Genomic DNA, 26871 nt, shown 5'->3' on the forward strand with positions numbered 1-26871 from the left:
TCCCTCTCCCTTTCTCTCTCTCTCTTACACACACACACACACACACACACAATTTAAAAAAATTAAATCATGATGAATTATCACTTCACACTGGCTTTTTAATTCATTTTTATCTTATGTGGATAGGTGTTTTGCCAGTATGTCTATGCACCATGTGCTCAGTGGCACAGAGGTAAAAAGAAGGCGTTGGATTCCCTGGAATTGGACTCAACAGATGGCTAGAAGCCATAACAAGAGTACTGGGGATTGAACCTGGGTCCTCCGGAAGAGCAGCAGTATTCTGAACCCTGGAGCCATCTCTCCAGCCCTAGGATTCCTCTTAGTAACAAGATGGGAGCTGAGAAGGCGGCTTGGTCAGGAGGCAGCTGTGCCAGCACAGGCCTGGGAAGAGACTCACAGTGCCACACACATAGTGAGGGCAGTGTGAGCCGCGGCCCAGTGCTGAAGAGCTGCTCCTAGCACCCTGTGCAGCTGGCTGGCCACAACCTAACCAACCCAGAGCTTCAGTGAAAGTCCCTGCCTTACAAACAAAAAGTAGAAAGTGACAGAGGCAGATAGCCAATATAGACCTCCACAGAGCTACACAAAGGGGTTAAGCATTTGGGCACACAGAGAAGGGAAAAGGAAGATAAGTAGGAGAAAACAGGGGAAAAAGAACCGCCATTGTTTGCAGGACAGTGGTGGCGCACTCCTTTAATCCCAGCACTTGGGAGGCAGAGGCAAGGGGATTTCTGAGTTCGAGGCCAGCCTGGTCTACAGAGTAAGTTCCAGGTCAGTCAGGGCTACACAGAGAAACCCTGTCTCAAAAAAACAAAAAAACAAAAGAATTGCCATTGTCTTACTGGGTTAGAGTACAAATTAGTCCGGTTGTTATGGAAACCAGTGAGGAGTTTTCCAGTGACAGTGAAGGGGAAGGCACAGGAAGCAGGCACCACGACACCTTCCTACCTTTAAAACTCGCATGCAGTGAGCCGACACAGTCAGTGAAGAGCTGCACGATGCTAGAGGCCACCACACTGTCACTCTCCAGCCAGGGGTAATGTCGTTGGAGGCTACATCAGAGGGAAGAAACACATGCTCAGAAATGAAACAGCACAGGTCAGAGTTAGGTCCAAGGCTCTAGCTATGGAGCCCAAAGTACACTTGGTGCCCTTCAGAGCGCCAAGCCCCTGGAGGCAAAGGCAGAGCGCCACGGCGGCAGCCACTGGCTGCTTCTCCCACTCTCCCTGACAGCACCACCAACACCTAGACGCATGCTCATGGAGGGCAGAGGGCAGCTTGCAGGCCCTCTCCCCACGTGCGGGCTCCAGGGACTGCACTTAGGGCGTCGAGCTTGGAGTAAGCGTCTTTTTGTATGCACTGTGCCATTTTGCCAAACCAACAATAATTTACCTCTACTCAGAGCATGAACAAAATGAAATAAAATTCATGTTAACAAACAAATGACTTAAATTTACCACAAGAGGTAACTGAAGAACTTTTCTCTTATGTTTGTGTGTGTGCCTGCATGCATGTACGTGCGCATGTATTTGACCAAAAAGAAGATGTCAGACTCCTGGAGATGGAGTTAGAGGAATCTGTGAGGCACCTGGCATAGGTGTTAACTGAACTCCGGTCCTCTGACTCCAAGAGAAGCGAGCATTCTTAGCCACTGAACCACCCAGCCCTCACAGACAACACCTTCATAGCCTTTATATGGAATTCTGCCCCTCATCTGGAAAGTTCCCTATCAATAAACTCCATTAATTTGTAGAAATTAACAAACTGCCAAACCTATTATGAAGCCACGATCCTCAAGCTAACAAACATAGACTATATCAAAGATAGTCTTCTAGGAAGAGTGAAGACCCACAGCCCAGATTCACCTGATGCGCTCCTGGGTAACACAAACACCCTGGAACAAAGAACTGAAGCCCGGCCCAGCTCTGGCAATAATGAAACAGCTGGGAGATGTGAGGAGGACTCTATAAAACACGGTTTCCCTGCTGGGATGTCTATAGACTTTGGTGCAGCTAGCTGATGTGATGAGGTACAGAGCAGGTGCCCACAGCATCACTGACAGCTTCTTTATGACACTATACACTCTACATACTCTATACACTCTACATACTCTATACACTCTACATACTCTATACACTCTACATACTCTATACACTCTACATACTCTATACACTCTACATACTCTATACACTCTACATACTCTATACACTCTACATACTCTATACACTCTACATACTCTATATACTCTATATACTCTCCACACTTGTGAGGCAATGCTTTTATTTAACAGCAGAGTTATATGATTAAGGATTCATGCTGGGCAGTGATGGCGCACGCCTATAATCCCAGCACTCTGGGAGGCAGAGGCAGGCGGATTTCTGAGTTCGAGGCCAGCCTGGTCTACAGAGTGAGTTCCAGGGCAGCCAGGGCTACACAGAGAAACCCTGTCTCAAAAAAAAAGAAATCCAAAAAACCAAAAAAAAAAAAAAAAAAAACCAGAAAACCAAAAAAACAAAAAAGCAAAAACAAAAAGTAAGGATTCATTCCCAACCCATTAAGTTGATATATTACTTAATTCCAAAAAATTACTAAGCTCACAGAAAATGCTGAGACCAATATTTATAGAGCTACTTTAGAGAGAAAAAAGGACTTTTTAAGTATACAAACACATTCAACTTAGTGTGGAAAACTGGAAATTAGTGTTTCACTTTGCTCCAAAATTAATATTAAGATAACATCACTAATTACCCAAATGAATAATTACATAAATTGAAATGTCCTGACTTATTTATCAATTTACATGTCACTATATTAAATTTTCAATCTGTGAAATCATCATGACCTATATTGAGTATCATTAGAACTTTGAGTCAATAAATTTCAAAAAGCCATCTGAGTACATGAAAAGCCCTTTACCTCTCAGCGTCCTCTAAAACCAGGATCCAGGGCTTGAAAAGCTGGATGATCTGTGAGTGCAGGGATCTCAGCACTGAAACAGCACAAGCTTACAATCAAGAGGAGCTCACGCTGGCTATCAGGAACATTTTATCCTAAATGTATGCAGGATCTACTCCTCCCTGTCTGTGCAAGCCCTTGCTGATACAGAAATCGTACAGTTAGTACAACTTTGCATGCTTCCCTTTCCATTGGTTACAATGAACTGAATTTAATTTTTATAACACATAGATAATTCTATAATGTACATTTTCCAAGACACATGCTTTCTATTCAGAACATCATGATGATGACTAGGTAAATAACAGGAAGAGGGGTGGACAACAGATATACACCTCTTTGCACCGTATCCCCACCCCCCCAAGGCAGGGCCCAGACAAGCTATAGCAAGCACCCTCTGTCCACTGTGAACTGCTACAGGTATGGTGAGTATACAGGCTCATACCTGTACCCCGCTTTCCTATTTCATTTCTTTGACATTTAAGAAGAATCTCTTGACACATCTACTTGCAACCCCTTCTGCAGAAGGCAGCACGTCCCCAGCACACTGGGCGCACACTACCTTCTTTGCTGCTGGCAGTTTGGTCCTGGGTCAATGAGGCTATTTCTAAGTCAGTCAGCCTTTTCACAAGGTACCCCAAAAATGTCTTCACATCAGCCATGTAAGGGCTCCACTTTGAGAATAATCCAAAGCTTTTAAAGTCCAACTTGGATAACCGCAGCTTATAAAAGAAGTCCGAAAGCCACTGCACCGTCTCCGTTACCTGGAAGAGATGGGACCAAAGCTGCTCATCAGCGAGGGTCTTCTGTCTGCGGCATGCCTCCACACCCCCTTTCTCTCTCTGGTGCTGGAGATGAAACTGAGACCCTCATGAACTGCAGGAAAGCACCCCACCCAAGTCATGCCTTCAAGTCCTTCACAGAACAGTGCCATGACAGACTGTGAAGGGAATATAGACTTTTGACAGAACTACAAAGAGACAGGAAAAAAATAGTAGGTTTAAAACCTAAAGCAATGGAACTTTTATTTCAAATAAATTCTCATATTTTCCTTATTTTCAAGGATGCTTTTGTTTATATGTTTGTTTGGAATTGGTGGTAAGGTCTCACAGACAAGCCAAGCTGGTCTCGAACTCAAAAGGCTTGTAGCCTCCTGGTCTACAACTGCAGGGGTGTGTGCCACTATACCTGGCTTCAACTAAGTTCATATGTGGAGCCACCACAGATAAAGTTGATAAAAATGAAGGGCTCTGTGGGACCCTGACTGGTCTCAGGGATAAGTAAGATGGCCTTAGGTGGGACAGAAGGTTTATACTGGGGGATGCTGGCACTGCTCTGTTCAGATAGGGATAGAACCACATGCAGGAGCTTAAGAGAAAAGCAGTCTAGACAAAGGGGTGGAGCTCTTACATAAAGACACACAAAACAGAATAAAACAAAAACACCAGACTTTAAATGTTCTCCAACTGTTTACAACGTCACAGGGAGGGAAATGGAAAGAATGCACAAACTGTCAGAACAAAAGCTACACACCTGCCTGTCTGACAAGAGAACAGCCGAGGAACTATGAAGCACTGAGCTCTCTGCAGAGGCCTCCCCCTGCTGGACGCTCGGGGCATAGCAGCCCAGGGCTCTCAAAGTGGCTTTCCAGCACTCAGGACTCAGCAGCTGCTCTGCAGAGCCTAGAGAGAAGAAGAGAGCGGGTCTGTGTTTTTCCCAAATCACTTTTACAACTTGAATCAAAGAACATGTGTACTTTACAAAATGGTGGTGGTGGTGACGGTGATGGTGATGATGATGATGATAGTCCAAACCAAATGTTTAGAGATCCGTGGTATAAGAAGAGCAAAGTAAAGAGAGAACAAGAGTGACTTAGGTGGGAGTGAGCTCCACTGAAGCCATTGAACTGGAAGGTGAGGGTAGGCGTGACTCCACCCTCCTACAGTGATAGAGAAATTTTATTAACGTGAGTGTGTGATGTATATGTGCAAATGTATGTGTCAGAGAGAGAGAGAGAGAGAGAGAGAGAGAGAGAGAGAGAGAGAGAGAGAGAATGCTGAGCCATTTCTCTGGTCTCATCTTAACATTTTTAGATGGCACCTGTGGGGTGGCAAATGTGCTATCTACTGTTCACTGAGGTCTTCTCAATCATGACCACATGAAGACACTTACTCTGCACCAGCAGCCTGAGGACATCACTGTACTGGTCAGGGAACTGGTAGAGCAGGAGGTAAGTCCAGTGCTTACAGAAAAGATTAAATGGCATCAGGATATCCTCCTCTGGTTCTAGGCCCCAGGCAGTGAGTGCCAGGTGAATGGACTCCAGGAGCCGGGTGCGGTCCGACAGAGGGGGTTTAGTGCTGTTTAACCATTGTTGAATATCGAACTAAAAAGAAACAGAAACAAGAAGCCATTTTATTTATGTTAGAAAATTAAATGCAGCAGAGAGGTCTGTGCAAATTTAAAAACCAAGCACAGCGTAGCAGCACGTGTCTAGCACAGGAACTAAAATGTGCATGAAGACGCACTGGGCACCACGGCGCCACCATCCCACTTATTACCTGACCTCAGAGGTAACGCCATTAGAGCCTCAACCTCCTCCTCATCCAGCCTAACTTGGATGGGGTAAGGCTGCGATCAGAAGCACAACACTCACCGTGGATGTTCACAGCCCTAGGTTTGACACCTAGCACTGCAAACAAAACAAAACAGAAACAGAAGCCCTCCACTGACCACCAATTCACTACTGATGCACAATTCCACTGTTCCTGGAATTCTATACTTTCCTCACAGAAAGTCCCTCTAAGACCTGGTCAGAGCTTCAGAGATGTCCCTCATTTGACAGCATCAGAAACCAAACAGCACTTAGGAGCTTATTTAGCAGTCATGGTTTTACATAGTTACCTAAGTTGGTAAAGAGTCAGACTGCTGGGGGTCTCCCAATTTTCCATACTATACAACCTATTCACCTCTGCTATGGACTGAGGTCAGTCTCTTAGCCCTAAACAGTGCCAGAGCCCCACCGCTTGCTCCATCAGGGTCATGGGAGCAGAGCTGAAATGCAGCTGACACCCTCCACTACTTAACACTGCCGGGCTCTCAGAGTCCCCTACTCACCATGAGATCAAGAGACACTTGCTTAGACTGAGCTCTTCAAAACATGAGTCTGACACATAATAGCTCACAGATCAAACAACATAATTACAGATTCAAGATAAGCTTAAAACGATTATTAAACTCCTAGTAGGAATATTTAATGACTGTACTAAGTTTTTAAAGAAAACCTAGAATATGTGATCCTTTGGGGATTCACACTATGTGCAAAAAGATTGCCTATACAGTACAGCCACGTCCTTCCCACAGAGGGAGGCTGTAAAGTCAGGCTATTCAAAGACCATGCAGTGTGTAAGGGACTCGTGGCCAGTCTCCGTGGCTCTTCGTCAGGGAAGCAGCAGCCATCTCTGTGCTGCCCAGGCCACCCGTGAGCACCTTGGTGAGCAGCATGAAGATGACGTCGCTGTTGTCCTCGCTCAGACACTTCACCACGTTCTCATACAGCTGGATGAACTCGGCAGGCGCAGCATTGGGGGTGAAGAACGGAGACAGCAGGGAGCAGAGCCGCCTGTTGTTCAGGATGGTCTGCAGCAGCTTTCTGCACTCTGATTTAGTGCCGCTGATAAACACCTGGGCAAAGGAAAGAAAAGCGGCCACTTGATTTCCCTTTCCCCTTATCTTAGACAATCAATCCTCAAGGGTACTAAATAAGGTGAAACAAATTTGTAAACGAAAATATAAAATAAAAAGATACCACAAATAATGCACCTTTAATCCTAGCACTAGGGAGGCAGAGGCAAGGGGACGGATCTCTGGGAGCTTGAGAACAGCCTGGTCTACATAGTGAGTTCCTGGCCATCCAGAGCTAAAAAGTGAGGCCCTGTCTCAATAATAATAATAATGAATGATAATAATCATGAATTAGTGTGACTCAAGGCTAAATGCACTAGAACCTAAGTGACTCTCTAAGTAGCACAGGTTAGTAAAGTTTTGCTAGTATTGATCACAACAAAACTAACAGGCGGAGGCTGGAGAGAAGGCTCAGCGGTTAAGAGCACTGACTGCTCTTCCAGGGGGGCCTCAGTTCAAATCCCAGCAACCACATGGTGTCTCACAACCATGGGATCCAATGCCCTCTTCTGGTGTGTCTGAAGACAGCTACAATATAACTCACACACATAAAATAAATAAATACATAAATTTAAAAAATAATAGGCGGGGCTCATGGTATGGCTATATTAAAATTTTAACTTCAGTGAGACAAAAGAATCATAAAATAAAAGAAAACTGAATTAGAAAAAATATATTGCTTTCTAAGCAACAGCTAAACACCATCCAAAGATCAAAACCCCAAAAATGTACAAAGGAAAATAATCAGCAACATATACACATTCCCTCCCTCCCTCCCTCCTTCCCCCCCCCCTCTCTCCCTCCCTCCCTCCCCCCTCTCTCCCTCTCTCTCTCTCTCTCTCTCTCTCTCTCTCTCTCACACACACACACACACACACACACACACACACACACACACAAATAAACACATCAAAGGGCACATAATCTGAAGAACGTGAGCTGCACGGAGCTGGGAGACCAGCCTGGAAGAGCAGTGCGTGCTGCGCAGGCCTGAGGACCTGCGTCTAATCCCAGCATCCACAGGAAACCAGATGCAGCGGTGTGCACACCTGAGACTGACAGAGGGTGGGGGTGAAGACATGAAATCTCAAGATGACCAGCCTAACTCCAGATTCAGTGTCAGAACTTGTTTCAAGTCAGAAAGTGATAAAGCTCTAGCCTCCATGCATAAATATATTTGTGTAATACACACTCACACACTCACACACATACACACACATATACACACACACACACAAACATACACATACACACACAAACATACACACACACACACACACACACACACACACACACACACACAAGAAGTACAAATTTTGAAATGTTTTAAATAAATAGCAATACTGGGGACTGGACTTACGTCTCTCATGCATGCTGAGCAAGTACTTTACCACTAACCTATGACCCCTACGTTTTTTTTTGTTTGTTTGTTTTGTTTTGTTTTGGCTTTTGTTTGTTTGTTTTATAACTTTTTGGGGATAATGTCTTACTAAATTGTCCAGGTTGAACTTGAACTTATTCTGTAGCCTTAGGCAGGCCTTGAACTTGGGATCCCAAATAGCAGAATTACAGGTTATGCCACTGGGACTCATTCGGCTTGATCATTTCCAAGGAATATGATGGGAATGTATCAACTACACCAAGTCAGAGTGAGGACAAACTTAAAATTAATTGGAAACTGTTTTGCAAAGGATAAAGAAACTTTAACAATGTAATTGTTAATAATACCAACAACTTATGCTAAAATCTAATGTCTCCCTACCATTTCAAATATGAATAATTTAATCTCTCTTGTGGAAGAAGCAACATTCTATGCCAAAAATTCCACCAACATCAAAGGAAGCCAACAGTTCTCAAAAGGCTTCAGATTATAGGTAGTCAGGATACTGCGTGGGTTCACTGACTGTCCACACATGGCTAACACCTAGACTAGCCTTACCTGTCCCAGGATCTCGATGCATGAAGTGAAGAACTGCCTTGTAGGAGGATGGCGCTGGGTCTCATGGCTGACATAGTCCACAACAGTAAAGAAGAGGCTAATGCCAACTTTCTGAACTCCAGGAGTAGGCTGTAACTTATAGGTGTTCACTAAGGCCCTGTGGGAAAACATGGGCACAGTATTTGTCTGCAGTATGGAATGCATATTCTCCAATGTCTCTTTGATTTCTTAAATCCTCAGGCAGTATCTCTAAAAGTCTCCAGAGCCCTATGCAAATAATACCTTAAAAATATTATATGTGGTAAATTTGTATCTATCAATTAACTAAAAATTCACTTAAGAGACAGAGTAATGCCTTTATACTTCCCTAAGGAAAATAAAAGTCAGCTGTTATTATAAAGGCAATTAACATTTTGGCATTTATTAAAGTTTTCATATACTGTATGTAATTCAGTTACTTGACTTTTGTATATTTTAAACCACAAGTATGTTGATCTCTCTATATTTTAAAATCTAAAATACTCCTGCGGGTGAGATGAACAGCAGGCACATAAGTGGTACAAGTGCACACAGGCAGGAGAGACACTCCTGCACACAAAACAAAGACATCTCAAATTTTGCCTAAGATATTCTTTATTGCTCATGCTTTGTAGTGCCTTCCCCGAGATAAAAATACCTGTGGTTAACATGATCATATTCTTCCCTCTTCCTTCCTTCCCTCCTACACAGGGCCTTCAATGCCCTCTACACACCATCCCATGTGCTGAAGGGACCAGCAGCTTGCCAGGAAGTGGAGTGATATTAAATTAGGAGAACTGCCTTCCAAGCTGTGTCCAGCTGGCTTCAGGAAAGGTGAACATTTGCCGGAAGCTCTCAGAAAACCACAGTGGTCACAGCAAGTGACAAGGGCCTCACCCCGTAAGCAATGGTGGTGAGCTTTACTTTACAATCTGAGTTGACAACAGTAACCTGTTGGGTGAGGATGACTCCAGGGTAAACTGAGCTCCAATGCACAGGATCATCTTACAGTTCAAGGGTTGGCAAACGTTTGCTGGACAGGGCCAGAGAGGGAATATTTTATGTTTGTGGACCATAAAGCAAGCATCACAAATAGTCACATCTGTGGTTGAAGCTTGTCTTACCCTTATGTCCCTTATGACAGAAAGACATGGCTATTCTCTAGTAAAACCATTTATAAAAACAGATGGGACACAAAGGCCCTAGTAGGCCGATTTCCATACTAAGTGATCACAGGTGTTGAGACAGGACAGAGGTAAGATAACACGCATGATTGCATACAGCAAAGCCAACTTTGACTGACAGGCAGAGGACTCACGTGATGAGGTTTTCTGCGTGCACAGCAGCCTCCACAACGTTTAGAGGCGGGGGCTGAGCAGCCTCTGCTTGGAACTGCCTCACTTCTTTCTGCAGAACATGGATCTGCTGGCTTACTGCTTCATTCTTGCACATGCCTTCAAACTAAGAACAATTCAAGGAATCAGCAGACTTGTTGTTAGCTTTGGTTTTTTGATTGTTTTGTTTTGTTTTTTGTTTTTGAAATGGTCTTAACTCTATAGCCCAGGCTAGCTGAAAACTCATGACAATCCTGCTGCCTCAGCCTTCTAAGTGCTAGGGTAAGAGGTATGATCTACCACAACCAGCCCTCAACAGTCTTGTTTTCTCCGAATACTTCTAGAATGGGGTATTTTATAAGTACACTGGCATATGATGCAGAGAATATTATTACAGTCAACAATACAATTTAACCCAAAACTCAATTGAATGTAAAATGAATGAGGAAAATATGTCAAAAACTATCAAGGTTCATGAGTTCAAGGTCAGCCTGTGCTACACATAGAGACCCTGACAATTAAAAAAAAAAAAAAAGCAAGGGTGAGGGATAAAATGGGAGCTCTTCGTGATGAGAGCACTACCTAATACACACAGCTCTAAGTTCAACCCCCATCACTCAGAACAGGGGAACTATCAAAAAATTCATTTTTTATGCAGAAGAAAATTGAGATTCAATATAATTTTTCTATTATCATGTATGTGTTGTATAAGGTCTCACATAACATAGGCTGGCCTAAAACCCACTATCTAGCCCAGGCGGACCTTGAATCCCTGACCCTCTTGCCTCTACCTCTCAAGTGCTTGGACTTCAGACATACTGAAGCTATCTACAGCCACAGCCCCAGCCCCAGCCCCAGCCCCAGCCCCAGCCCCAGCCCCAGCCACAGCCACAGCCACAGCCACAGCCACAGCTACAGCTGGCTTAAATGCATTTTCTTATAAAAATACCAAAGCTTGTGTCTACATATTTGCTTATAAACTGATATGATAATGAATAGCTGTTTATCAATGGTTAAGAATGACAAAACAGATGCTATTTTTCTTATGTTTCGCTTGTTCAAATCCCATCAAACACAGAACCAGCATAAAGCATCGTCCCTCGCCGAGGCCTTCCCTTTTCCTTTCTTTTCTTCTTTTCTGTCTGTCTCCTCTCTCTCTCTCTCTCTCTCTCTCTCTCTCTCTCTCTCTCTCTCTCTCTCTCTCATTCTTGTTCTCGCTCTCTCTCTCCAGAGAGAGTTGGAGCAGAGGGCTGTGACAGGTCAGAGTCTCACACAGTCCAGGATCAACATGCTCTCCTATATACAGTTAATTAACTGCATATAGTTGATTAACTCCTCTATGCAATTAATTAACAGCCTGTTCCAGAGGAATGGAGCCTCATTACAGGAATGGATCCACTGGAGTTCTGGGGAAATGCCCTAGGTGATAAAAGGCCTGTCATGCAGTGAGGACCTGGGTGCAAACCCTGGGACCTAACAGCAGCATGGTGGTATGCGCAGAGTCCCCATAGTAGGCTTAACTTGATAAGCACCAGCCAGGGAGAGATCCTGTCTCAAAAGAGCACGGGGTAGGTCACTCGAGGCTGTCCTCATTATGCACACACAACGGAACTAGATACACTCAGAAGTGATCACTGTTTCTGTCATCATCATCCCCCTGGCCACAATTGTCCGTGCACTTTGGCTGTTCTCTGACAAGTTCTGGCTGACTCTTACTTCATGAGCGGTCCCTCTAAGTGCTTTACTTTGTTCCAGGAACTGAGAATTACACACAACTCCTCAGAGCTGGTTCCCACCTGCACCTGCACCTGCACCTGCACCTGCACCTGCACGCACTCACACCACTCTCCCAGCCCTGACAGCAGTGCCTACTGTCCCACTTACTATCCACTTTCCTGTGTTGTATCTTATTTTTTTTGCTTTATAATTGTGTGTATTTTTGTTTAAAATGACAGATATTTTGCTAATAGCATCTTCCTCTTTATGCTAGGCACATATGTAGCCTGAATATTTATTTTGTCTATGTTCTAGATGGGGAAAACAAAGGGTTAAGGCTGGGGAGAGAGAGAGAGAGAGAGAGAGAGAGAGAGAGAGAGAGAGAGAGAGAGAGAGAGAGAGAGAGAGAGAGAGAGAGAGAGTAACACACAAGGAGGTTGGTGTTCTTTAAGAGAAAGGCTAGGGATATAATACCATGGTTTGCCTAGAAGGGACAAAACTTCCAGCACTGTATAAACTGAGCACAGTGGTGCACCTGCAGTTAAAGAAGTACAGCATCGGTGGCCCAAGGGTATCGCCTCTGCGCTCCCAAGATCCTAAAGCAGCAAAAGGCCTCCTGAGACATCCTTCCATGCTGGACTCTCTGAGATCAAGGTACACACAGTAAGAAATAAGCAGGCCCTCCCATTGAGAGAGAAGGATTTGACTTAGGATAACAACAATGACACTTGGAGCTTTGTCTTTCAGCCAAGGTCCTAAAGAAGCTGGGACAGGATCTAGACAAGGCCAGTCCTAGCCGGCAAAGCATGGCCATGAGCTCAGTAACTACTACCAGAGCTCCTGGAATGCTGAGGCACCTGCTGCTGTCCTCTTACCCTGGGCTAGACAAGCAGTCAGAGTCCCAGGACAGAGAGAACACCAAAAGTAAATCCTCAGCTGACCCTGGTGGGGCTGAGCGACCAGCCCCAGCAAAGGCCTTGGAGCCAAACAGGCAATGCAGACAACTGAGCTGTTCAACAGGCTGGCTACCGAACACGCTCGCTCTCATGCAGAGTGGAGTGATGCACAATAGAGCAGGCCAACCACCCTGGCGCAGCCTTCAAGGGCACATCAGCTCCAAGTGACACTCTGCTTAGCGCCCTCAAGAGTTCACACTGGTTCTAAGAATTGAGGGGTTGGGCATTCCTCCTTGCCCGAGATAGTCCTTGAGGACTAGCCTTGCAGACTCAAGAGTCTTTTCCCTCCTGCCCTGCTCTCTGCTTTCCGGCGTGGCATTGTCAGATCACTCTCGTCTACCTCTCCCTAGTGCCAGGTGCCCTTTCCCCTCCAGCAGCTCTGCAGCCTTCTATCCTCTGGTGCCCCCTACACCCACACAGAAAGGTGGCACTGCAGGAGCTCCATTCTCCCCATCCTGAGACTGGCCTCATCACTGAGAACTCCGCCCCCTCATCTGGGAACTTCTTTTTGCCTCTCTTTACTGTTCATTTCTTTGTATTTTCTGTCCCTGTGGCAAGCACTGACCATCAGTGACATCCTGCCCACCTGCTACACATCTGGCTTCCCTGCAGCCCACTCAGACAATGATTAACAGCCCTTAGACTGTTGGCTCACAATCCCCAGAACTTTGAGCTACAGTCAGGATGTTTCCATTTCTCTGTCCTGCACATCTTTTTCTTTTAATCTCTTGGTGGGTGGTGGGCAAGGGGCACTGGGAAAGGCTAGTTTGCAGAGAAGATGATATGTATTTTAATATATTTTCACAACTTATCTAAAGCAAGATAGAGGGGAGGAGGATGAACCCAATCAATTGCATGTCAAAGAAAGAACAACCAGCCAACTGATTAGTTCCTGGTAAGTTGGTCTGACTCTCAGGAAACATGTGTGTGATGCCCCAGGGAGTGGCACTATTAGAAGTGTGGTCCTGTTGGAGTAGGTGTGTCACTGTAAGTATAGGCTTTAAGACCCTCATCCTAGCTGCCTGGAAGCCAGTATTCTGCTAGCAGCATTCAGATGAACATGTAGAACTCTCAGCTCCTCCTGCACCATGCCTGCCTGGATGCTGCCATGCTCCCACCTTGATGATAATGGACTGACCCTCTGAACCTGTAAGCCAGCCCCAACTGAATGTTGTCCTTATAAGAGTTGCCTTGGTCATGGTGTCTGTTCACAGTAGTAAAACCCTAACACAATGTGAAAAATAAGAATAGAGCTTTGTGAAAAAAATTTATCAAAAGTCTATCCTTTTAAAACATATGTCTTCCCTACCAGAGGCAGTTGCTAACACAGTCCTCCTCTGACTGACTGTGGTTTTGTCTGTGTGTTTTGGTATTCTTTTTAGTATATGAATAGATACATAAGATATCCTAGGCCCAGGATGCACTGCAAAGATAGATATGAGGTTGCTTCCTGGATGGTGTCAGTGGCTTTTAACTAGAAGAATTCTGTGTCACAAGTGCTGATAGCAAAAAAACCTTCAGGAAATGCTCCAAATTGGGCTCCCTGGGCCCAACTCCAAGGCAACAGTTACTAGACCAGAAGGTCACCACAGACACATAACTTATCTCATCCCAAAGAATATGCTGTGCTCTTCTTTTAATGATTATTACTGTTTTCCATGTCTGTATGTACATGGTATGCATGTTTTATATATATATATATATGTTCACAGCATGTGAGAGTCATGTGTACATGTGTGTGTACAAGCATACACAGATGCAAAGGCAAATGCATGTAGACACAAGAGTTTGATGGCAGGTGTCTTCCTAGAGTACTCTCCACTTCATATATTGAGACAAGTTCTCTCACTTGAACCTAAACCATGCCACCTGGGCTAATCTTGCTAGCCAGCTTGCTCCAGGGTTCCCTGTGACTGCCTCCACAGCAGGACAAGCTACTGCATCTGCCTCACAGTAACATGGGTGCCAGGCATCTGACTCCTCATGGGTGCACGGCGAATGCTTTACCTGCTATGCCATCTTCACAACCATGCTGTATGCTTTTATTCTAAATTTCACATTTGTATGTCCCCACAGGGTTCATTACCTCAGTGGTGGAAAAGAAAAATTGTAAGTACCCCAACTATAAAGTGATTGGTGCCTCTAGATTTCCGTATCTGTCACATAGAATGAATGAAAACACCCAAGAAACAAGGAAGACTGAGACCCATGACTATCCCCTTGGTATCAGCCCTTAAGCACAGTCATGCTGATCTTCAAAAGCCTCTTTCCCGTTAATGAGAAGGATCATCACTACAGTTGGAATTCCCATTGGCAACCATGTGCAAGAGAGCCTGACACTGGCTCGGCCCTCCCAGGTCACTGACAAAGGGGACATGCACTTAGCTGCCTGACAGCTACACACGATGCCATGTGGCCAGATGCTGCCACGCAGCCTGACGGCACCAACAGGAACAAGTGTCGAGCACTCGGCCACTGAGAGCGTGACACTGACAGTAGGCAGTCATGGGAGCAAGGCTCTTCTGTGCCTTTTCCTATTAAATCTGAACTCAGTAAAAGGAAGGGCGTGGTAAAAAGGAACGTAAGAAACACACCTAATGTTATACTGACAGCTGGAATGAAGAGAGACAGGTGAGCAGAAAGGAAAAGTTTTTAGACAAATTTCAAGAGGAAGGACAGAAGAATGCAGTCCAGTCAACAGAGTCAGGGACAGAGACCTGGAGGGACCTGGCAGGCAGGTCAGTGTTGAGGCTGAATCTATCCTGTAAGCAGAGATGAGGGTGGGGGGAGAGCAGGGCAGTGGGAGGCGGGATTCAATCCTTCTCTCTCAGAGCTTTCCCTCTCACGCGGGGAGCAGCCACATTTAAACCTCGGATATCCACCTACCCAGAACTAGACTTCGGCTGCCACGGCAATGATTATATACCCTGATAAATTCTGTTAATATAATTTATCAATGTGCTTAAATGAAGCCCTCGCGAATGCTACATTCAAAGTCTTAAAGAGCACTGGTCCTGTCTGTTCCACACAGCACATCTTCAAGCAAACCTATTTTCCCTTTCACCATAACTCTGTATGTAAGACTCACCACTGTTGCATAAGTCTTCACACTTTCCCCCCACTAACAACAGATATGAGAAGGACTGGAGGACTCCAGCTCATGATACCAAGGCGCTGGAGAAAAGATCTCAAAGCAGCAGGGGAGGCCCTCCATCTTAGTAATTTTAATAAAACAAAGAAAAGTTGAACAAAACATGTCCTTTCACACGGTTTTACAGAAGTGGGAGGCCTTCGGTGGGTCTTTCCACCGTTTATTTCTAGGAGTGGAAAATTGTTCATTTGAGAATAAATCAATCCTGGGTCTAGCAAACATGTCCTTCAATACTAACCGACAACAAAAGAACCCATTCATAGGTCACTCCACTTCCTCAGGGAATAGCACTGAACGCTGATAGGCCACTGCTGGGACTGGGGACCACAAAAGAAACACGGTCAGCTTCTGCATACTCCAAATAAACTACACAAGTTCAAAGACTTGAAGACAGCTGGAAATTTCCAGGAAATTTTTATTAAGCATGAAAATGAATAAGAAATCTTTGTAAATGGACCATTTAAAATTATATTTGAAAAATATTGAACTGTAAAATGACTTTTCCATGACACTAATGTTTAGAAACTGATCTAAAACAAAATGCTCAATTAAGATCATTGATTCTATAATGACAGATTGCTGGTCTTCAGAAATAAAGTTACAGCTACAGTAAAACAAATGGGTTGGCAGGACCTAATGTGAAAAACACAGGTCCTGAAAACAGGTGGCGATGAGGACTGAGATGTAGCTCAGGGATAAAAGCACTTGTCCAACACGTGTAAGATTTTGGGTTCAACCCCCAGCAACACCACAGAGGTAGTAGTAGTAGTAGTAGTAGTAGTAGTAGTAGTAGTAGTAGTAGTAGTAATTAATACTAATAACCACAACAATAATAATACTACATTGAAAATTGACTTTTGATGGATGCATGATGATTTCTAACTGAATGACATAGCTGTGTTACCTGGAAAGTCTGTAAAAATTAAGTGAGATACTGTAAGCAAGGTGTCTCAGAGAATTCTACACACAAAGGACATCTAGGCCTCGACAGGCTGGTAAAGGCAATGCTATCACACATGTGACACCCCCTCTGCTCTTCCAGAATGGGAGGCCGACATCCAAGTGAAGGCGTCAGTGGGGCTTGTACCTGGAGCATTCAAATGCCTAATGGACCACAACCACCACAAACGAAGAACGAGTGCAGCTCACCAGGGAGCCTCACCGCCCATATCACATAGCCAGATACTCTCTGCAAAGCACCTCACACAGACTAGAGAAGGCATCGTAATGGCTGTCAATCACACATGCTCACTGTGAAGCCCTGGCATCACAGACACGAAGAAGACAAGTCACTCAGCTCATGTGACTCAAAACCTGCTGACAGCCAGAGTTCATGACATACACAGTATCACTGACATGACCTGACAGGCGTGTCCCAGTGGCTTACACTGATCTATTCCCAGCATCATCCTGCACTAGAAGGTACCCCAGATGGTATGGATAGATGATATACACATGAGCAAGGAAAGGGCTCCCACAGAATTCTGCCTGGCAGGGGGAAAACTACAGGTGACTACAACACATTAAGTACAAGAGAGGTGGAGCTTGTCAGCCTGACCAGAAGACCTCTCATGCAAGCTGCAGCAGTGAGTGTGAAAGCTAAGAAAGGCATGTGTGGGGACAGCAGCAGCAGGGCTGAGAGCAACCAAGTGTATCTCAGAGTGCATAAAGCTAAGTGGCTAAAACCAGACTGCTTGAGAAGTGGTCAAGAGTTTCAAACAGGGATCCCTTGCTCTGTAAATAAATAAGTAAATAAATAAGTAAATAAGTAAATAAGTAAATAAGTAAATAAATAAATAAATAAATAAATAAATAAATAAATAAATAAATAAATAATCAAAGCAGGCTATGAGGGCTGTAGTGGGGAGAGCCAGTATGGGTTTAAAGACTGGGCGTGTGGTCAGGACTGAGAGTAGAGAGAGGAGCGGTGGAAGAAAGGAGCCGTATGAGAGACGGCTGCCGGCTAGAGCCTGGCATGATGCTCAGACCGACACCAGCAAGCTCCTGGGTAAGCAGCAACACACACGGAGAAGGGAGTCACCTTAAATCGGCTCCACAGGCCGAAGCAATGAATGTGGGAAGGAACTATGTAGGTGGGACGCATGAGTGGGTTGCAGGACGTGAGAGAAATGGCAAAGCTAGACTTTCCTCTGGAGAGCAGGACAAAGGAGAGACAGGTCTGAAGGGTAAAAATGCAGTTGATGTGGGACCTGAAAATTAGGTAGGCAGATAGAAATCCAGATGTGGAATTTGGGGGTGCATCCATGACTGAGCCCAAACTTCTTGGTTGTGAATTTCCCTTTTATTCTACCTTGCTCTTAGCTGTTAATGAGTATACGATAAAAAATAATTTCATCTTCAATCCCTAAAAACATCAACCAGAAAGTATTGTACAGAGACAGTTAGGAGTGGTTCTCTACCTGTCTCAGTCTTTCCAAGTCTCAGACAAGTGGTCTGCTCGCTGCATGCTTCGGCTCCACTGGCATATTTCCATTTTCAGGCAAATTTGCCAGTGGACATAATTCTCCACGTCTGGGTTTTTGCAAACTGAACTACAGTCAGAGCACTGGACAAATGAGTGTGACCAGTAGAAAACTCAAGCTTGCTTTACAAAAACTGGAATATTTCTAATGAAGTTATAGCCACAGACAGCAACTCTTTCAAATTCTTAAAACAGTGAGTTCCAGGACAGTCAGGGCTACACAAAGAAACCCTGTCTCAAAAAACAAACAAACAAAAAAATCCTAAAACAAATGTCTCTGTCCTGTCCCTTTCTTACGTCTCTTTTCTCTGATGACACAGCTCGTGTGGCATGCTGGGGTTATAAGCATTCGCCATAACTGTGCCTGCTCCCTCAGAACGCTTCCCATCACCCCACGTGTCTTTATCTAGTGAGCCCTCTTGCCCTCCTTTTTTAAGTAACATTACCAGCTGCCATTCCTCTGAGAGAAGAAGGCACAAGCACTATATATGTATGTGCACGACCTATCATCTTCCTGACCTCCTTTTGGCAGAAAGTTACTTTGAAAGATTTTCACAAAAGATTCCTTCTCATCTCAAAATTAATAAAACACCAACCAGGTTATAAAAGAAATTTCAATTCAGGAGTTAATACACACAATACTATGATCTCTTTTTCTGGAGAGAGAGACAAGTCAGTGTTAGCTCTGCTCCATCCATCCTGCTCTGCCTGGTACTAATATCCACTGCCGGACCTGGCGTTCACAGGCCAGAGCAAGAGGCCTGTCCCTTACATCTCAGCACTCAGGAAGTCGAGGTAGGAGGATCTCTGTGTGCCTGCGGCCAGGCTGGTCTACAGTCAGGGCCATACACAGAAGCTCTATCATGAAAACAAAACAAAACAAAAGCAAAGCCCTGAGCTTTGTAACGAACCCTCTCCCTCTTACTATGACCAGATGCATCTCAACTTTTCCCTGTCCAATTCTAACTGCCCAGGCTAACAGGCTTTTCTTCCAGATTCCCAACTTAGCAAGTGACCTCTCTTAAATACCTCTACCTGGTCTCACAGAATTGGTAACTAAGGGGAAAGTCACTGACGGAAACTAGCTTTTAGAAGCACTTTGTCAAAGGCAGCAGTGTTCAGGAGTCTGACCTGCTTCAACACATCGTGAGAACATAGCCTGAAGTTATCTTGGCTCATGAGTCAATCCTTTTACATTAGATGCATACAACTATGAACAAAAAATCTGAAATAAAACTCAAGGGATTGGAAAATACAGAAGTCTAATAGATTGTTTTAGAAGAGGTATTTTAGAGGAAGCAGTGCTCTATGGAAAGCAATACAGAAAAAACTAGAACAGTTCAATGTGGGTTTGAAAAGGAAGGCGTGGAGACTTCTAGAAAACAATCAATAATGAGTGAATAAATGACTCACTTTCTTAAAGCTAAGAGAGTATTTTATGCGAGTGTAGTCAGGCAGCAAGCAGCACTCCTTCTTCCAAGGGTTCCATCACCAGCTCAGACACTGCTGCAGAGGGGTGAGGTACACCCCCATATGGAAATGAAGCTGACAAAACACACTTCACTGCACTGTTGTGAAGATCAAAGAAGATATATAAAATGTTCAGACAAGAGTTTGCTTTACAGGGTAGCTTGGGCTGAGTTCCCATTCTGAACTAAAAATATCTTAGAAACAACTTCTGTCTATATCACTGGTGTAACAGTGGCAGGTAGTTGAATTTTTTAAACAGATTGATACATATTTCATGTCTGTATTGGCAAGCTCTGCCCAACTGTTTCCCTCACTTGTCCTCAGCAGCCACTGTCAGCTTCAGCCCTGTAATCACTGGCGACAGCCTTCCCCAGATCCCTGAAACTAACCCATTTATTTACACTGGACCCAAACAGCAACACAGAAATCCATTCCTCTATGTCTTCTAACTGTTCCTAAAGTACCATCATCAAAATCTTAGGAGGCACAACTTAAGCATCCTGGGAACTTGCCAAATGGTTTTCCTCCTTTTGGAATTCCTAAGTATTTTCTTGTAGGACACATCTGTCACAAACTGTGTTCTGGAGCTACAATTGTACACAAATATGTCTTTTTATTAGCTTGGGAATTGAGGACTGTCTGGTTTTCACACAAAACTGTAAAAATGTTTTGGATATAGGTCGCATGTTCTCCTTCTTTGGATCTTTTCCAGCAATAGGCCAACACAAGGGACTCAATTAAAATTCTCTAAATTATGAAGAAATGAAAGAACCTCACCTGAACTGTCACAACTGCTGCTCCTTGGCACTTCTTGCCACCACTGCCTCTACACTCCAGATGCAGGGTGGTCTGCTCTTCCCGGTTAACATACTGTTTGGGCATCGTCTCCAACAGCTCACCATCCAAGGCAACCTGCTGTGACTCCCGGAGAGTGGCAGTTCTGAAAAGCAACCCCACATGGAAAAACAGAGTGAAGAAAGGTTATGTTAAAAGTGACCAAGAGCCTGGTGCTAGAGAGAGGGCTCAGCTCTCAATAGTACTGGCTGGTCTTTTAGAGGGTATACCCAGCATCCACTTGGCAGCTCACAACCTTCTGCAACTTGCAGTTCAATACCCCATTATAATGCATACACACACAGAACATAGCATGACAGTAATATATTAGCAGGCAAATTTTCATGTGTGTGTACAGCATACAAGCTCCAATGCCTGAACAAATGTAGCCAGAGAAAACTGTCTATAAAAGAAATGACTCACAGGGAATTTATAAAGCTAAGCTTGCCTGTTAATAAAACAGCCTTGTCCATGCCAATACTGCAGACAAGAACCAAACCTTACACGGTTGGCTCTTCTGTATGTACCATGAACTCTCCGGCCTTTTGTCCAAGTACCTATGTCAAGTTTCTAAACACAGAGAAGAGCACGGCGCTGATGCAATGTGAGCTTCATGCTGCCTCCCTCTAGCAGCACCTTCCGGTATCAGTCAGTGTTCTGAATGGAAGCATAAGATGTCTAAGCCAGAACTACTGACCTCAGAGAATCCCCACAGGAAGTGAGTGAGACTGAGTACCACATAGCATGCAATTAAAAGACTTGATGCGGGGACGGAAAGATGGCCCACTAAACACATGCACTGCAGGATGGAGGATGCTTCAGGGCACCGTACACACAGCTGCTGATATCTGTGCCCAGAGCTCTAGCAACAAGCAGGAAGTACAGTTCTCAAGGTCTCACATCTCACCTGGCCTGCTGCTGCAGCAGATTCAGGTCTGTGCACATGAGCTGGGTGGTGTCCTTCTGCACCAACAGCACAGCAGAGGAAATGAGTGGCACAGGAGGCTTCATGGGCTGCAGAAGAAGAGGAGGATGCGGAGCCTCATGCTTCTCTAAGTTACTTAGAACCCTTGCTTTAGCTGAAAGAAAAGCCAAACTTAGTCATGGATACCAAGGGTGGTAATACACTAAGGAGACAAAGCCCTGGCCTGTTAATTCTGAAAAGAATGTTAGAGACATTCAGAATAGTTCCTTAATCAAAAGGCACTTAAATGGATGGTTAAATGTGTGGTTGTTTTAAGTTCTGAATGAATCCCACAAGCCTAATAATAGGCTACTAGGAGGTGGGTAATCAGGAGCATTGCTGAACAGATAGATCAGTCTTCTCAACTGCTGGTCATGCAAACATTATTAGTCCAATACCAAGAACTAAGATAAGAAAAAAGGATTATGCCCAGTGGCTTGTGGGTCTGCGTTCCATCTCACCACTGGGGTGTGTGAACTATGCTCAGGCAGACTAAATGCAAAGCACCAGACTGCATTTCATCCTATGCTGTTACCAGGTGAGAGGCTTGCGCCAAGGGCCAATATACCTCTCAGGAAGCAGGAAAACACAGCCTAAGATGAGGACCCCAAGCCTGGGTGGGAAACGATGCAAGTTGAGGCCAAAGCTGGGGTTCCCTAACTCCCAGGCATTCGGTCACCACTGGAAATTGTGTGACCTCCCACGGTGGTCCTTGATGAGAGAGACAGTCCTCGCTTGTCCATACTGTTTATTCACTGTTCATCATGGAAAATGAGTACATACCACTTCCTCAGGGTGAACCAGAGATTTAAAACCTTTTGCAAGAAGGAATGTCTGGGAAGGGAAACTTATTGGCTAAACCTTCAGGGCCCATCTAGATAATCTAGGTACCTCATTAGCATGGAGAACCCTGTGTTCTGTGCTAAGTGACCAGTGGTTACATCCCTTATGTAGGGAGCTGTATATGCACGTGTTCCAGGCCAGGAATCTGGCTGAGAGTAGGTAAAACATCTACGTCCTCAGGTGGGTGCCAGGGTTTCCGAACCCACTCGGCCTTACCAAGTTTCCTGGCATGGTCCACTGTCCTACAGTGGCTCCCATGTGCAGTCCAGGGATGGCAAGACAGAGACCCGCTGTACCCTGGGACTTACAGGGCAGACATCCTAGCCCACTCAGTGAGCTCCAAGCTGACAGGAGACTTGTTTCAAAAAGCAAGGTGCATAACAAATTTACTCTGCTTCCACACGTGTGTATGAGCACTAATATACACATGCACACATACAGATATGCACACTCCTGCCCCCAAGGTACACATGAATTTATAATCTAACAGTTTAGGAGTCAAGCTTCGTGATCTTAAATTACTAGACAGCCTTGTATGACACGCTAGTTTGAACTTAATGTTAGCATATAGTGTCTACTGGGCAAATTTAAACAGCTGGACTATCTGGATAATGGATGGGATCAATCCTGAGAAGGAAGCTTAGTGTCTCTGTCCAGAGAAACTTCATAGAAATAGATGAGAAGGGAATGGACATTATGAAATAGAACAGAAAAAATTATGAAAGTGAAGTTTAGAACAGGAATTTAAGGTACATATGACTGATTTTTATATAAAAGTTTAGATTTGTGATTCTTTTAAGATTACTTTTAAAGACAAATAATAAAATAATCATTTCTTTCTTTGTAACCTCAAATTGACACCTTCCAAGTAAGAGAAACTGGCTGAGAAAACTACCTTGGTTGGTTATACTTTGTTAATCTATAACAAGTTGCTTGGTTATGAATGTACTTGGGTTTCTTTTAAGAATAATTTGTTTTCTCTACCTGTACTACAAAATGTTAATTCTTGTAAAGGTAATAGAAAACACATTGTTTTTTTCATAATCATTCACTAGAAGAAAACTAAAATGTAATTGCATTGTAATTGTATACTGCTTAAAAGATTTTGCTGGGATATATATAAGTGACAAAAGAAAGAATAAAAGATGGTGTGGTGTGGTGTGGTGTGGTGTGGTGTGGTGTGGTGTGGTGTGGCTGGACATTGTCTCTCCCATCCATCAACTATGTATGTATGTGTAAAGTTTGTGTGACTGGGGAATAGAACATTGTTCCTTCCATCTACCAATTGTGTGTGTGTGTGTGTGTGTGTGTATGTGTGTGTGTGTATGTATGTATGTATGTATGTAAGTGTGGAGTACTTGGAGCCTGCTTGCTGGAGCTTGGATCTTTGTATGTGTGAATGTGTATATGCCTGATATGCACATTAGGTCTGTATGCATGTATGTATGTGTGTTATGTATTCATACATGTATACTTGTGTGTATGAAATTTTTGGACTCTGCCTTTTGTTTCATCCCCTTTCTCTCTCTCTCTCTCTCTCTCTCTCTCTCTCTCTCTCTCTCTCTCTGTGTGTGTGTGTGTGTGTGTGTGTGTGTAAAAGAGAGAATTTTCTCTTTCCTTTTCTTTCTCAACAGCCGTAAGGAGTTTAAAAGGTTCATAATTTTTCTGCTAGTCACAGACAGAGCCAGACCCAGTAAATTAAGTTTTGTTCCCTCAGAAAACAAACTTCTCTTTGGCAGCAGCTCCTGTAGGTATCTGGATCCACTCCAGTCAGTGGCTCTAAGCACTAACCCCAATGGCTGCCTGCCTCAGCTTACCCACCATGGGGATGCCAAAGCCAGTCACTGGCATGTGGGTAAGCTGAAGGCAGTTTTCAAATCTTCCTCTTTTCAAATGTGTACATACAAATTTTACATCACAAAAATATTTCTGGGAGAAAAACAAAGAGAGAAATGTTGGAATTTCAGAAAATGTTTGGTGCCTTAGATGAAACTGTTCAACAGATGTGAACCCAAGCCCAGAGAAAATCTTTTTTCCTTTATCTAACTAAGTAGACTGGGGCAATTGAAATAAAGAATATCCCTGCCTCTCCATTGACCACCTCAATGTTTTAGTACACTATAACACTATAATCATAATATGTTAACAACAATTTACAATTTTGTTATATGTCTTACATTGTAAAAATATATTTCACAATTAATATTAAAGATAAACTCAGATACAATGTTCCATGTTTTAAAATTGGGCATATACAGCAACTCTGTAGGTTAAATGGCCTTTGTGACCTGGCGTGACACATTAACTTATAATCTAAATGCACAGTCTTTCTAGAAAAATCAACCACAAGAAACAAGCAGCCTTTAAAGAAGCACACCTGTAATCCCAGCACTCCAGGGCTAGAGGCAGGTGGATCTCTAAGTTCCTTCTGATCTAGACAGCAAGCTATGGACAGCCAGAGGTATACAGAGAGACCAGGTTTCAAAAAGGAAGGAAGGAAGGAAGGAAGGAAGGAAGGAAGGAAGGAAGGAGGGAAGGAGGGAAGGAGGGAAGGAGGGAAGGAGGGAAGGAGGGAAGGAGGGAAGGAGGGAAGGAGGGAAGGAGGGAAGGAGGGAAGGAGGGAAGGAGGGAAGGAGGGAAGGAGGGAAGGAGGGAAGGAGGGAAGGAGGGAAGGAGGGAAGGAGGGAAGGAGGGAAGGAGGGAAGGAGGGAAGGAGGGAAGGAGGGAAGGAGGGAAGGAGGGAGGGAGGGAGGGAGGGAGGGAGGGAGGGAGGGAGGGAAGGAAGGAAGGAAGGAAGGAAGGAAGGAAGGAAGGAAGGTGGGTGAAAAGGAAAAAATAATCTAAAGCATTTCCATTCCACAGTAAGGGCTCCAGATACAGAAGAAACAGTTATAAAAGAAAAATTCAACTTCTGAATGATAAACTGCAAACCCAATTGACTACATTTAAAACTATACTTTAAACCATTGAAAGAGAACTAAGTCCCGAGCCAGAGGCCTCACTTTCAGTGGCAGACATGTGTGGTTAGGTCTGAGCTAATGAGAGTAACTACAGAATCTACAGGCACCTTCTTAAAGCAATTCTTTAAAGACACTTCCCTTCCGACTACTGCAATACATAAGCAAAAGGGCCAAGGTGCACAGCCATTATATTTGAAGGTGGATGCCACTCACAGGACAGTGAGGCCACAAGATAAGAAAACAGAGTGCTTGAGAGCCTCACGAGTCACCAGGCTAGCCTACTGCTCTGAGCCACCTGCCTCTAAACTTCCTTCAGGAAAGATGATTTATCACCAATCTTGTTTACGCCATTCAGGTCTTGGATTCTATCCCTCAGTAGCAGACAAGTAAAAGAAAAAAGAAATCTTTTTTCCCTAGCCATTTAAACAATGTAATTTTTATTTTTATTAATTTTTTTTCCAAACAGGGAACTCTTTTTTTCTGGATTTTTTTAAATTTACATTTCTATTGTTTTCCCCTTTCCAGATCTCCCCTTCGGAAATCCCCTTTCCTATCCCCCCTCCATTGGGGAATCAAACACCCTCAGGCCTAAGAGCCTCTCCTCCCACTGAGGAGGTCCAACAAGGCCATCCTCTGCCACATGGCCATATGTATTCTTTGGTTGGTGGTCCAGTCCCCAGGAGCTCTGGGAGGTGTACCCCTAGTTGACACCATTGCTCCCCGCATGGGGCTGAAAACCCCCTCAGTTCCTCAAACAGGGAACTAACTGTTAAAGAGCAATTCTCATTGGAGAGATAAAGTGTAGAAACCTTAACCTTCAATAACTGATTCAAACATCCTTTCTTTCAAAGGGGTTGGTGTCACAGGACTCACCCAGCAAAGGGTCAGTGAAATCCAGCTGTGCTGAAGAGCTGCAGGGCATGGAATGGGACTCAAGCTTGTCCTGTGTCCACAGAGCAACTGTCTCCTGGAACTCATGATGTATGCGCTCCATGTTCACACACTCCATCCACAGGTCCTAGACAGGACAAACACACTGGAGCATGAGCTCACACATACAACTATGAACTGAACTCAGTGAGACACAGTTACAGGGAGGCGATCCACGGCTTCCAACATAGTGTGAACTCAACTGCAAATGACCACTAACAAAGAGTAGTTACAAAACATGTTGCCTATATACCATGACTAGGAAAAAATTTGCTGAACAGGCTTACTATATGCATATTAATGTACTAATTAAGTAGTATAGTAATATACAGACTACTAGGCTACTAAATTATATGCATTATAAGACATATAGAGAAAATACAATATTGTTTAAAGTAAGATTTTAAAATAAATGCAGGAGCTAGAGAGATTGCTCAGCAGTTAAGAATGTGTGCTGTTCATGCAGAGGGTATGAGCTCAATTCCCAGCACCCATGATAGACAGCACCTGTGACTGCAGCCTCTGCCTCAGTGGACAGCTGAATACACGCACACATACCGCCCCTCAGACATACACATACACTTAAATTTAAATTTAAAATAACTAAAAATAATAAAATTAAATCTCTAAAATTT

The 26871-nt window shown here is 44.1% G+C and overlaps 1 protein-coding gene across 2 annotated transcripts in view; it reads right to left on the reverse strand.

Moving 5' to 3' along the window:
* Epg5 (ectopic P-granules 5 autophagy tethering factor) overlaps positions 1 to 26871 on the reverse strand; it is a 112666-nt gene that overhangs the window by 20998 nt on the left and 64797 nt on the right. For both annotated transcript variants that reach the window (XR_007980678.1, XM_052201343.1), the window contains exons 25-35: positions 26180 to 26324; positions 21447 to 21618; positions 20483 to 20645; positions 9915 to 10057; positions 8579 to 8735; positions 6445 to 6639; positions 5128 to 5341; positions 4489 to 4637; positions 3518 to 3719; positions 2917 to 2989; positions 949 to 1052 (exon numbers count right to left, since the gene is read on the reverse strand). Coding sequence is in view for 1 of the 2 variants with exons in the window: in XM_052201343.1 (XP_052057303.1) it covers positions 949 to 1052; positions 2917 to 2989; positions 3518 to 3719; positions 4489 to 4637; positions 5128 to 5341; positions 6445 to 6639; positions 8579 to 8735; positions 9915 to 10057; positions 20483 to 20645; positions 21447 to 21618; positions 26180 to 26324 (1717 nt within the window). In the remaining variant the exon portion in view is untranslated. The remainder of the gene's footprint in view (positions 1 to 948; positions 1053 to 2916; positions 2990 to 3517; positions 3720 to 4488; positions 4638 to 5127; positions 5342 to 6444; positions 6640 to 8578; positions 8736 to 9914; positions 10058 to 20482; positions 20646 to 21446; positions 21619 to 26179; positions 26325 to 26871) is intronic.

Source organism: Apodemus sylvaticus, chromosome 13 (genome assembly GCF_947179515.1).
Source record: "Apodemus sylvaticus chromosome 13, mApoSyl1.1, whole genome shotgun sequence".
Taxonomy (NCBI): Eukaryota; Metazoa; Chordata; class Mammalia; order Rodentia; family Muridae; genus Apodemus; species Apodemus sylvaticus.